Source organism: Microtus pennsylvanicus, chromosome 3 (assembly GCF_037038515.1).
Source record: "Microtus pennsylvanicus isolate mMicPen1 chromosome 3, mMicPen1.hap1, whole genome shotgun sequence".
NCBI lineage: Eukaryota > Metazoa > Chordata > Mammalia > Rodentia > Cricetidae > Microtus > Microtus pennsylvanicus.
This window is the reverse complement of record NC_134581.1, coordinates 18,536,666-18,549,526: the sequence shown is the minus strand read 5'-3', so window position 1 is coordinate 18,549,526 and position 12,861 is coordinate 18,536,666. Positions and strand designations below refer to the sequence as shown.

Genomic DNA, 12,861 nt, shown 5'->3' with positions numbered 1-12,861 from the left:
GAAGATTGCAGGCATGAAGGACAGCCTTCCAGGACCCCAGACATCATCTATGACCTTGACCTGGGGCTCCAAGCACCAGCAGTCAGATAACCAAACTTCTAACCAGGGTCGAAGGTAAAGATGGCGGCTCCAGTTGCGCACTGGTTTCCCACAATGTAGTTCAGAGTGTAAACCCCATCGATTTTCACAGAAATTTATGTGCTTCTTTGGTGGCAGCTTCACAGTGGTGGCTCTGGAGAGTGGGCTCTCTTCCTTCTGTGGTCAGCAGCTGGTCCTCAAAGTAGAGGAGCTGGTCGACTTCAAAGCAGTCGCTGGCTCGAGGAACCACCGTCTCCAGGTGCTCCCGGATCTCTGCTTCACAGGCCTTCTGATGCCTTGCTCTCCTGAGGTAACTGTAGACCTCCTCAAACACTTCCGTTCCTAGCTTCTGCATGGCTGATCTGCCAAGAGAGGGAGGAAAGATTACACGGCACTCATAGAGACTGTCTGCAAGAAAATATACTTTATAGAAACGACGCTGTAATCCTGGCATTCAGAAGGGAGGAGAGCAGAGGCTAAAATACAGCATCTCACCCCCAGCATCCAACAGTGGGCAACAGCAATGCTTGAGTGTGGGTTGATTGTGTTCCAAGTTCTCTTTCGGAGACCTTGAACGCAGCAGAAAGCACGTGAGGAATACTCTTGCCTTCATCCATGTGTTTATACACAGTGTGGATGTGTTGGTGTTTCATCATGGTAATAACCCACACAAGGCTACTTATGATGAAAACGGAGATTATATAGCACATATGCTGGAGATCTAAAGTCCAAACAGCATAGCATAGCTGCTCTGTGTTGATGCTTCTCCTCGGTTTGAACAATAATGGTAAAAGTATACGATTATACAGTCATCTATGTAAGCATGCGGTTTTGACACTATTTAAAATATATCTTTTATCTTCTCTAGATATATTGGGCTTTTGGGGGGGGGACATTCACAAAGAGGCCAGTAAGTGGTAAAAACATGAAATTTTATATTATAATGAAATCTAAGTTTAAAAAAATGCATCACACAGGCTATTCTTCAGGCACAGTATAGGAGCCCTCCACATGCATGTCGGCATATGTACAGTGTACGAAGCCCTTCACACACATATCGGCAAAAGACTCATACCCAGCTTTTTATACGCCCTGAAAGTGGTTTATGTACTGTAAGGCATCCCTGAACATAGGTGCAGAGTCACAGACAAAGAACATTACACAGTTAGCGCTGCCATCTTGACTTGTCTGGGGATGACAAGCATCAGGAATCATTAGGAATGAATAAGGTGTCCTCTGTTGGTCCTGGTATCACACGCAGCGGTCTAAGAACAAGGCTGGGGTAAAGACAGAAGGGCTCTGCACAAACAGGTGTGCAGTTCAGTAGCATGAAGCTCCCCCATGGGACATTTGACCTTGGGGTCTTTCCCCCCAATATTGCATCCTTTCTGGCGTGGTGCCCTATTGAAGCTAATATTCCTCACAGGGTCATCTTATTTGTGACTGCAATTCCATTCACTACTCTAACCCCCGTCACAGTAGACAGATTCGACCAACTAGAGTAAGATCCAGCCAGGTACTGCTAGAGACACTCCAAAAACAAATCTGAAAAAATAAAAAAGGACTAAAGGAAAACACCAGGAGGATCATAACCAAATGAAATCTGAGGTGGTCATATTAATACAAGCCAGATTTTGAGTTTTAAAAAATAGTTGCTGGATTGCTCAGCAGTTGCTTAACAATCATGAAGACCAGAATTTGGATTTCAGTATCCAAGTAACAACAAGGTGGCTGCCCCAGCCCCAGGTTAGAGACGCTGTAACTTGGTGGTTTCCAGTCTGTCTGGCCAAGAAAATGAGTCCCAAGTTTAGGGAGAGATGGTGCTTCAAGGGGATAGTTGAGAGACCATAGAGGAGGGCATCTGGCCTTCATGAGCATGCAGGTGTGAATATTTGTACATATATGTTCATACACCATCACATATAAATAAATAAAAAAGTCCTTTAAAAAACTCATTATTAGGGATAAGGACTTACTAAACAATGATAACACTTCAAACCTCAAGGAAAAATAAAAATCCTCAACAGGCATGCCACTGCGAACTAGAAGTATATGAAGCATTATAAACCACTTACTGGATATGTCTTCTTATTATATATACAACTTTCTGCCTCCATGTATACCCACACGCCAGAGGAGGGTGCCAGATCTCATTACAGATGGTTTAGAGCCACCATGTGGTTGGTGGGAATTGAACTCAGGACCTCTGGAAGAGCAGACAGTGCTCTTAACCACTGAGCCATCTCTCCAGCCCGTGGGATATGTCTTCTTAATACAGGATTTAAATATAGCTTGCTGTATCATTGGTGAGTGGCAAATTTAAAGCTTTAGTAATAGGACTGGAGGGATGGTTCAGTGGTTAAGAGCATGGTTGCTCTTCCAGAGGATGTAGATTTGATTCCTGGTACCCACAAGGCATCTCATTGTAATTCTATTTCTAGAGGATCTAACGCCCTCTTCTGGTCTCCGTAAGCACTGCATTCACACTGTGCACAGATATACACACAGCAAAATGCTCACACGCAAAATAAAAATTTAAAACAAAATACTAGCAATGGCACAGACGATCTGAAGAGCACACTTATTGAACACAGACACACCCAGAGGCCAGCCCTCACTGGCACGAGGGAACACAGATTCTTCTCTGAGTCGTCTCAACCCTATTTATACCCGAAGCCAATTTTAATCGTTTTCTAAATTATAGGTCAAAGAAAATAAACCATTCAGGCCATAAACCCATGTGCAGCCAGGAGGAAATGGGCAGCCAGGGTCTTCCCCACTGTGACACTGTGGGGATGTAGGCTTAGACTCGGAGAACGTGTTGCTATTTCTACAATGATGCATTGGGACCCTCAAGATTCATAAAATAGAAACTTCTATTTAAGGGGATGTTCTCACTGTTGTTTGTGATTTGGAAAAGGAGGGCAGCATCCTTTAGGCTGTTCATGTGAACATGGCTGTCATTTTTAAGGAGGAGAAGTGGGGTGTGTCTGGAAGAGAAGTGGGGTGTGCCTGGCGGAGGGCTATCACTGCCGTTAGTCACAGTTCACGAATGGAAAGAACTTCCATCTTAATTTCCTATCCATTTTTATGTACATCTTCCTTTCTCAAAAGGGGGGGGGGAGTTGAAAGTCTTTAAAGCTGCTTTAAGGACTCTTCAATCCATATCAAGCCACATTCTTTTATTTAGTGCCCACTAACTGAGTCTCTAAATTTCTAAGGCCCTGTAGGACAGCTGAATAGGAAGATGGTTGTGAATAAAATCATTCCACCCTGAAATGTGTTTTTATGATACATGCTGGCTTCTCTTTCTCTCATGATCCCAGGGGTTTCTATTCATTGTGGGTCCTAGGGGGAGGAGGTCAACCCAAAGTTCGGGTACAGTCCAATTATTGTTATACTCCATTATTAATAATGAAACTTCATTTTCTCACAGTTCTAAAGGTTAGAACGTCTAAGAGGAAGGTGTGGGCAGGTTTGGTAGCTGTGGAGGACTGCTTCTCTGATATTAAGATGGTGCCACGTTCCTGGATCCTCAAGAGGGGAGGACTTCTGTCCTCACACGGTGGAGACACAAGGTCAAAACGAGCAATTCCCTCTGCAGCTCTTCCTAGGAGCATTGGCTATTTAGGATCGTGCGGCTTCCATGACGTGGTCACCCCCTAAGTGGTTCCTAATTCCTAAATGGTAATTCATTTCCTTCTTCGTTCCCTACGTCCCTCTCTCCTCCTAACACTGCCATGTGTGTTTCAAGTATCAGTGTGAATTTGGGAGGGGGTGCTGCCAGACTACAGTGCAGTGAGGGGATGGCTGAGAAGAGGAGCCCCAAGTCCTGCTGGCTTCACACACTTCTTACTCCAGGGAAGGGAGGTGGCTCAAGGCTCCTCCCACAGCGCAGTCTACAGCACTGGGCTGACACACCATTAGTAGGAAGGCTGCTTGTTTGTTCCCAGCTGCCCAGACTCCCAAAATAACCACACAGAAACTGTATTAATTAAATCACTGCTTGGCCCAATAGCTTTAGCTTCTTACTGACTAACTCTTAGATTTTAATTTAACCCATATCTATTAATCTGTATATTGCCACATGACAGTGGCTTACTGGCAAAGATTCTGCATGTCTCACTCTGGTGGCGGCTCCATAGCGTCTCTTTCCACCCCTTCTTCCCAGCATTGTGTTTAGTTTTCCCTGCCTAGCTCTATTCCCCTACATCTCTGCTATAGGCCCCAAACAGTTCCTTTATTAACCAATGAAAGCAGCACATAGACAGAAGAACCTCCTACATCAAACATGTGCAGATTTCTTGTGGCATATTGACTTAAGAGTCTTTCCAGAAATACCCAGGAGTGCTAGATATGAACCACAGGGTGGATTTGCTTGGCTTTAGGCTTTCAAAGAAGCTCCATATTGATTCTCACAGGGCCTGCAGCTGGCTCACATATGCACTAGCAGTGTGTAAATGTGCCTCTCCCCTACATTCCCACCAGCGTTTGTTGTCTTTGTTGTTTCTGATGATGTCATCCTGATTGGAGTGAGATGAAATCTCAGTGTAGTTCCAGTTCGCATTGCCCTGATGACTAGCCATGTTTTCCCCACATATTTATTGGCCACTGATGTTTCTTCTTTTCATGATTATCTGCTCAGTTCACTTGCCCATGTGTTGACTGAATGACTTGATATGGGGTGGGGTGCAGTGAGTTCTTTAGTGTTTATAGATGTTAGTCCCCTGTCAAATGTTTATAGTAGACAGAGATTCTCTACTGTTCTTCAGGCCGTCTCTCAACTCTGTAAATTGTTTCCTTTGCTATACAGAAGATTTTTAATTTTGATGCAATTCCATTTGCCAATTACTGTGATTATTTCCTGAGACACTAGAGTCCTTTTCTGAGAGTCTTTTCCTGTGTCTGTATCTAAAAGAGCCTCCTCTGTGTCTTCCTTTAGCACTTTCAGACTTTTAAAAAATGTCTTTGACCCACATTTATTTATTTATTTTTGGTTTTTCGAGACAGGATTTCTCTGTGGCTTTGGAGCCTGTCCTGGAACTAGCTCTGTAGACCAGGCTGGTCTCAAACTCACAGAGATCCGCCTGCCTCTGCCTCCCGAGTGCTGGGATTAAAGGCGTGCACCATAAAACGATTTTTCTACTGGGTGAAAGATGGGGATATAGCTTCATTCTTCTGCATGTGAATATCCATGTCGTCCACACCATGTCTGTTGCTGTGTCTCTGTCGTCCACACCGTGTCTGTTACTGTGTCTCTGTCATCCACACCGTGTCTGTTACTGTGTCTCTGTCATCCACACCGTGTCTGTTACTGTGTCTCTGTCATCCATCCACACCGTGTCTGTTACTGTGTCTCTGTCATCCACACCGTGTCTGTTACTGTGTCTCTGTCATCCATCCACACCGTGTCTGTTACTGTGTCTCTGTCATCCACACCGTGTCTGTTACTGTGTCTCTGTCATCCACACCGTGTCTGTTACTGTGTCTCTGTCATCCATCCACACCGTGTCTGTTACTGTGTCTCTGTCATCCACACCGTGTCTGTTACTGTGTCTCTGTCATCCATCCACACCGTGTCTGTTACTGTGTCTCTGTCATCCACACCGTGTCTGTTACTGTGTCTCTGTCGTCCACACCGTGTCTGTTACTGTGTCTCTGTCGTCCACACCGTGTCTGTTACTGTGTCTCTGTCATCCACACCGTGTCTGTTACTGTGTCTCTGTCGTCCACACCGTGTCTGTTACTGTGTCTCTGTCGTCCACACCGTGTCTGTTACTGTGTCTCTGTCATCCACACCGTGTCTGTTACTGTGTCTGTCATCCACACCGTGTCTGTTACTGTGTCTCTGTCGTCCACACCGTGTCTGTTACTGTGTCTGTCATCCACACCGTGTCTGTTACTGTGTCTCTGTCGTCCACACCGTGTCTGTTACTGTGTCTGTCGTCCACACCGTGTCTGTTGCTGTGTCTCTGTCATCCACACCGTGTCTGTTACTGTGTCTCTGTCGTCCACACCGTGTCTGTTACTGTGTCTCTGTCGTCCACACCGTGTCTGTTACTGTGTCTCTGTCATCCACACCGTGTCTGTTACTGTGTCTCTGTCATCTACACCGTGTCTGTTACTGTGTCTCTGTCGTCCACACCGTGTCTGTTACTGTGTCTCTGTCATCCACACCGTGTCTGTTACTGTGTCTCTGTCGTCCACACCGTGTCTGTTACTGTGTCTCTGTCATCCACACCGTGTCTGTTACTGTGTCTCTGTCATCCACACCGTGTCTGTTACTGTGTCTCTGTCATCCACACCGTGTCTGTTACTGTGTCTCTGTCGTCCACACCGTGTCTGTTACTGTGTCTCTGTCATCCACACCGTGTCTGTTACTGTGTCTCTGTCGTCCACACCGTGTCTGTTGCTGTGTCTCTGTCATCCACACCGTGTCTGTTGCTGTGTCTCTGTCATCCACACCGTGTCTGTTACTGTGTCTCTGTCATCCACACCATGTCTGTTACTGTGTCTCTGTCATCCACACCGTGTCTGTTACTGTGTCTCTGTCATCCACACCGTGTCTGTTACTGTGTCTCTGTCGTCCACACCGTGTCTGTTGCTGTGTCTCTGTCATCCACACCGTGTCTGTTGCTGTGTCTCTGTCATCCACACCGTGTCTGTTACTGTGTCTCTGTCGTCCACACCGTGTCTGTTACTGTGTCTCTGTCGTCCACACCGTGTCTGTTACTGTGTCTCTGTCGTCCACACCGTGTCTGTTACTGTGTCTCTGTCGTCCACACCGTGTCTGTTACTGTGTCTCTGTCGTCCACACCGTGTCTGTTACTGTGTCTCTGTCGTCCACACCGTGTCTGTTACTGTGTCTCTGTCGTCCACACCGTGTCTGTTACTGTGTCATCCACACCGTGTCTGTTACTGTGTCTCTGTCATCCACACCGTGTCTGTTACTGTGTCTCTGTCATCCATCCACACCGTGTCTGTTACTGTGTCTCTGTCGTCCACACCGTGTCTGTTACTGTGTCTCTGTCGTCCACACCGTGTCTGTTACTGTGTCTCTGTCGTCCACACCGTGTCTGTTACTGTGTCTCTGTCATCCATCCACACCGTGTCTGTTACTGTGTCTCTGTCATCCACACCGTGTCTGTTACTGTGTCTCTGTCATCCACACCGTGTCTGTTACTGTGTCTCTGTCGTCCACACCATGTCTGTTACTGTGTCTCTGTCGTCCACACCGTGTCTGTTACTGTGTCTCTGTCATCCACACCGTGTCTGTTACTGTGTCTCTGTCATCCACACCGTGTCTGTTACTGTGTCTCTGTCATCCATCCACACCGTGTCTGTTACTGTGTCTCTGTCGTCCACACCGTGTCTGTTACTGTGTGTCTGTCATCCACACCGTGTCTGTTACTGTGTCTCTGTCGTCCACACCGTGTCTGTTACTGTGTCTCTGTCGTCCACACCGTGTCTGTTACTGTGTCTGTCATCCACACCGTGTCTGTTACTGTGTCTCTGTCATCCACACCGTGTCTGTTACTGTGTCTCTGTCATCCACACCGTGTCTGTTACTGTGTCTCTGTCATCCACACCGTGTCTGTTACTGTGTCTCTGTCGTCCACACCGTGTCTGTTACTGTGTCTCTGTCGTCCACACCGTGTCTGTTACTGTGTCTGTCATCCACACCGTGTCTGTTACTGTGTCTCTGTCATCCACACCGTGTCTGTTACTGTGTCTCTGTCATCCACACCGTGTCTGTTACTGTGTCTCTGTCATCCACACCGTGTCTGTTACTGTGTCTCTGTCATCCATCCACACCGTGTCTGTTACTGTGTCTCTGTCATCCATCCACACCGTGTCTGTTACTGTGTCTCTGTCATCCACACCGTGTCTGTTACTGTGTCTCTGTCATCCATCCACACCGTGTCTGTTACTGTGTCTCTGTCATCCATCCACACCGTGTCTGTTACTGTGTCTCTGTCATCCACACCGTGTCTGTTACTGTGTCTGTCGTCCACACCGTGTCTGTTACTGTGTCTCTGTCGTCCACACCGTGTCTGTTACTGTGTCTCTGTCATCCATCCACACCGTGTCTGTTACTGTGTCTCTGTCATCCATCCACACCGTGTCTGTTACTGTGTCTCTGTCATCCACACCGTGTCTGTTACTGTGTCTGTCGTCCACACCGTGTCTGTTACTGTGTCTCTGTCGTCCACACCGTGTCTGTTACTGTGTCTCTGTCGTCCACACCGTGTCTGTTACTGTGTCTCTGTCATCCACACCGTGTCTGTTACTGTGTCTCTGTCGTCCACACCGTGTCTGTTACTGTGTCTCTGTCATCCACACCGTGTCTGTTACTGTGTCTCTGTCATCCACACCGTGTCTGTTACTGTGTCTCTGTCATCCACACCGTGTCTGTTACTGTGTCTCTGTCGTCCACACCGTGTCTGTTACTGTGTCTCTGTCATCCACACCGTGTCTGTTACTGTGTCTCTGTCGTCCACACCGTGTCTGTTGCTGTGTCTCTGTCATCCACACCGTGTCTGTTGCTGTGTCTCTGTCATCCACACCGTGTCTGTTACTGTGTCTCTGTCATCCACACCATGTCTGTTACTGTGTCTCTGTCATCCACACCGTGTCTGTTACTGTGTCTCTGTCATCCACACCGTGTCTGTTACTGTGTCTCTGTCGTCCACACCGTGTCTGTTGCTGTGTCTCTGTCATCCACACCGTGTCTGTTGCTGTGTCTCTGTCATCCACACCGTGTCTGTTACTGTGTCTCTGTCGTCCACACCGTGTCTGTTACTGTGTCTCTGTCGTCCACACCGTGTCTGTTACTGTGTCTCTGTCGTCCACACCGTGTCTGTTACTGTGTCTCTGTCGTCCACACCGTGTCTGTTACTGTGTCTCTGTCGTCCACACCGTGTCTGTTACTGTGTCTCTGTCGTCCACACCGTGTCTGTTACTGTGTCTCTGTCGTCCACACCGTGTCTGTTACTGTGTCATCCACACCGTGTCTGTTACTGTGTCTCTGTCATCCACACCGTGTCTGTTACTGTGTCTCTGTCATCCATCCACACCGTGTCTGTTACTGTGTCTCTGTCGTCCACACCGTGTCTGTTACTGTGTCTCTGTCGTCCACACCGTGTCTGTTACTGTGTCTCTGTCGTCCACACCGTGTCTGTTACTGTGTCTCTGTCATCCATCCACACCGTGTCTGTTACTGTGTCTCTGTCATCCACACCGTGTCTGTTACTGTGTCTCTGTCATCCACACCGTGTCTGTTACTGTGTCTCTGTCGTCCACACCATGTCTGTTACTGTGTCTCTGTCGTCCACACCGTGTCTGTTACTGTGTCTCTGTCATCCACACCGTGTCTGTTACTGTGTCTCTGTCATCCACACCGTGTCTGTTACTGTGTCTCTGTCATCCATCCACACCGTGTCTGTTACTGTGTCTCTGTCGTCCACACCGTGTCTGTTACTGTGTGTCTGTCATCCACACCGTGTCTGTTACTGTGTCTCTGTCGTCCACACCGTGTCTGTTACTGTGTCTCTGTCGTCCACACCGTGTCTGTTACTGTGTCTGTCATCCACACCGTGTCTGTTACTGTGTCTCTGTCATCCACACCGTGTCTGTTACTGTGTCTCTGTCATCCACACCGTGTCTGTTACTGTGTCTCTGTCATCCACACCGTGTCTGTTACTGTGTCTCTGTCGTCCACACCGTGTCTGTTACTGTGTCTCTGTCGTCCACACCGTGTCTGTTACTGTGTCTGTCATCCACACCGTGTCTGTTACTGTGTCTCTGTCATCCACACCGTGTCTGTTACTGTGTCTCTGTCATCCACACCGTGTCTGTTACTGTGTCTCTGTCATCCACACCGTGTCTGTTACTGTGTCTCTGTCATCCATCCACACCGTGTCTGTTACTGTGTCTCTGTCATCCATCCACACCGTGTCTGTTACTGTGTCTCTGTCATCCACACCGTGTCTGTTACTGTGTCTCTGTCATCCATCCACACCGTGTCTGTTACTGTGTCTCTGTCATCCATCCACACCGTGTCTGTTACTGTGTCTCTGTCATCCACACCGTGTCTGTTACTGTGTCTGTCGTCCACACCGTGTCTGTTACTGTGTCTCTGTCGTCCACACCGTGTCTGTTACTGTGTCTCTGTCGTCCACACCGTGTCTGTTACTGTGTCTCTGTCATCCACACCGTGTCTGTTACTGTGTCTCTGTCATCCACACCGTGTCTGTTACTGTGTCTCTGTCATCCACACCGTGTCTGTTACTGTGTCTCTGTCATCCACACCGTGTCTGTTACTGTGTCTCTGTCATCCACACCGTGTCTGTTACTGTGTCTCTGTCGTCCACACCGTGTCTGTTACTGTGTCTCTGTCATCCATCCACACCGTGTCTGTTACTGTGTCTCTGTCATCCACACCGTGTCTGTTACTGTGTCTCTGTCATCCACACCGTGTCTGTTACTGTGTCTGTCGTCCACACCGTGTCTGTTACTGTGTCTCTGTCATCCACACCGTGTCTGTTACTGTGTCTCTGTCATCCACACCGTGTCTGTTACTGTGTCTCTGTCATCCACACCGTGTCTGTTACTGTGTCTCTGTCATCCACACCGTGTCTGTTACTGTGTCTCTGTCATCCACACCGTGTCTGTTACTGTGTCTCTGTCGTCCACACCGTGTCTGTTACTGTGTCTCTGTCATCCACACCGTGTCTGTTACTGTGTCTCTGTCATCCACACCGTGTCTGTTACTGTGTCTCTGTCATCCACACCGTGTCTGTTACTGTGTCTGTCATCCACACCGTGTCTGTTACTGTGTCTCTGTCGTCCACACCGTGTCTGTTACTGTGTCTCTGTCATCCACACCGTGTCTGTTACTGTGTCTCTGTCGTCCACACCGTGTCTGTTGCTGTGTCTCTGTCATCCACACCGTGTCTGTTACTGTGTCTCTGTCGTCCACACCGTGTCTGTTACTGTGTCTCTGTCGTCCACACCGTGTCTGTTACTGTGTCTCTGTCATCCACACCGTGTCTGTTACTGTGTCTCTGTCATCCACACCGTGTCTGTTACTGTGTCTCTGTCATCCACACCGTGTCTGTTACTGTGTCTCTGTCATCCATCCACACCGTGTCTGTTACTGTGTCTCTGTCATCCACACCGTGTCTGTTACTGTGTCTCTGTCGTCCACACCGTGTCTGTTACTGTGTGTCTGTCGTCCACACCGTGTCTGTTACTGTGTCTCTGTCATCCACACCGTGTCTGTTACTGTCTCTGTCATCCACACCGTGTCTGTTACTGTGTCTCTGTCGTCCACACCGTGTCTGTTACTGTGTCATCCACACCGTGTCTGTTGCTGTGTCTCTGTCATCCACACCGTGTCTGTTACTGTGTCTCTGTCATCCACACCGTGTCTGTTGCTGTGTCTCTGTCATCCATCCACACCGTGTCTGTTACTGTGTCTCTGTCGTCCACACCGTGTCTGTTACTGTGTCTCTGTCATCCATCCACACCGTGTCTGTTACTGTGTCTCTGTCGTCCACACCGTGTCTGTTGCTGTGTCTCTGTCATCCACACCGTGTCTGTTACTGTGTCTCTGTCGTCCACACCGTGTCTGTTACTGTGTCTCTGTCGTCCACACCGTGTCTGTTACTGTGTCTCTGTCATCCACACCATGTCTGTTACTGTGTCTCTGTCATCCACACCGTGTCTGTTACTGTGTCTCTGTCGTCCACACCGTGTCTGTTGCTGTGTCTCTGTCATCCACACCGTGTCTGTTACTGTGTCTCTGTCGTCCACACCGTGTCTGTTACTGTGTCTCTGTCATCCATCCACACCGTGTCTGTTACTGTGTCTCTGTCGTCCACACCGTGTCTGTTACTGTGTCTCTGTCATCCACACCGTGTCTGTTGCTGTGTCTCTGTCATCTACACCGTGTCTGTTGCTGTGTCTCTGTCGTCCACACCGTGTCTGTTACTGTGGCTTTGTGGTTAATTTTAGGACAAATGTTTTGCTACCTCCAGCATTGTTCTTTCTCCTTAGAATGATTTAGTTACTCGGGTTATAACTATGCATTTCCTTATAAATTTTAGGGTTTATTTGTTTTTTTCTAATTCAGTTATGATAATATTGCATTTTTCCACTATGTTAAAGTTGCCAGTCCATGGAGGTTGTCCTGTCTTCTAATGTCTCCTTCAGTTTTTGTTTCCTTGGGTGTTTAACGTCTTCATCTAAAGGCCAGTGAGATGGCTCAGTGGGTAAAGGCACTTGCCATCAAGCCAGATGACCTCGGTTTGATCCCAGAACACCCATGGTAAAAGGAGAGAACCTGTTCTTGACAACTGTCCTTTGACTTTCAGATATGGCACCATGGTGCATGTGCACCCCCCAACATACACACACACACACACACACACACACACACACACAAGCATACGCAAACACACTAAAATGTGACTTTGTAACAAATAAAGAGGCCTTGCACCACCTTGGCTAGGTGTAGTCCTAAGTTTTTGTTTATATGAGGCTACTGTGAATGGGATTTTTTCTCTAATGTTTTTCTCATTAAATTTGTTATTGGGTTATTGATTTTATGTCCTGCTACTTTGCTGTAAACTGTTACATCTCAAAATTTTCTGGTAAAGAATTTAGGTTAGAGAGAGATTTGTGGCTACTGTGGTGTATTGGTGCATCACCCAGTGTTGACCTCTGGCCTCCAGATGTGCTCCCTAGCCTGTGCATGAATACCCAGACACACCCATATAC

At 47.7% G+C, this 12,861-nt stretch overlaps 1 protein-coding gene across 1 annotated transcript in view; it reads right to left on the bottom strand.

The window, feature by feature from the left end:
• Window positions 1-261: 261 nt before the first annotated feature.
• The window catches only part of Nek11 (NIMA related kinase 11), a 219,299-nt gene continuing 206,699 nt past the window's right edge, over window positions 262-12,861 (bottom strand). The window contains 1 exon segment of the mRNA XM_075967715.1: window positions 262-440. Within this exon segment, the coding sequence (XP_075823830.1) occupies window positions 262-440 (179 nt within the window).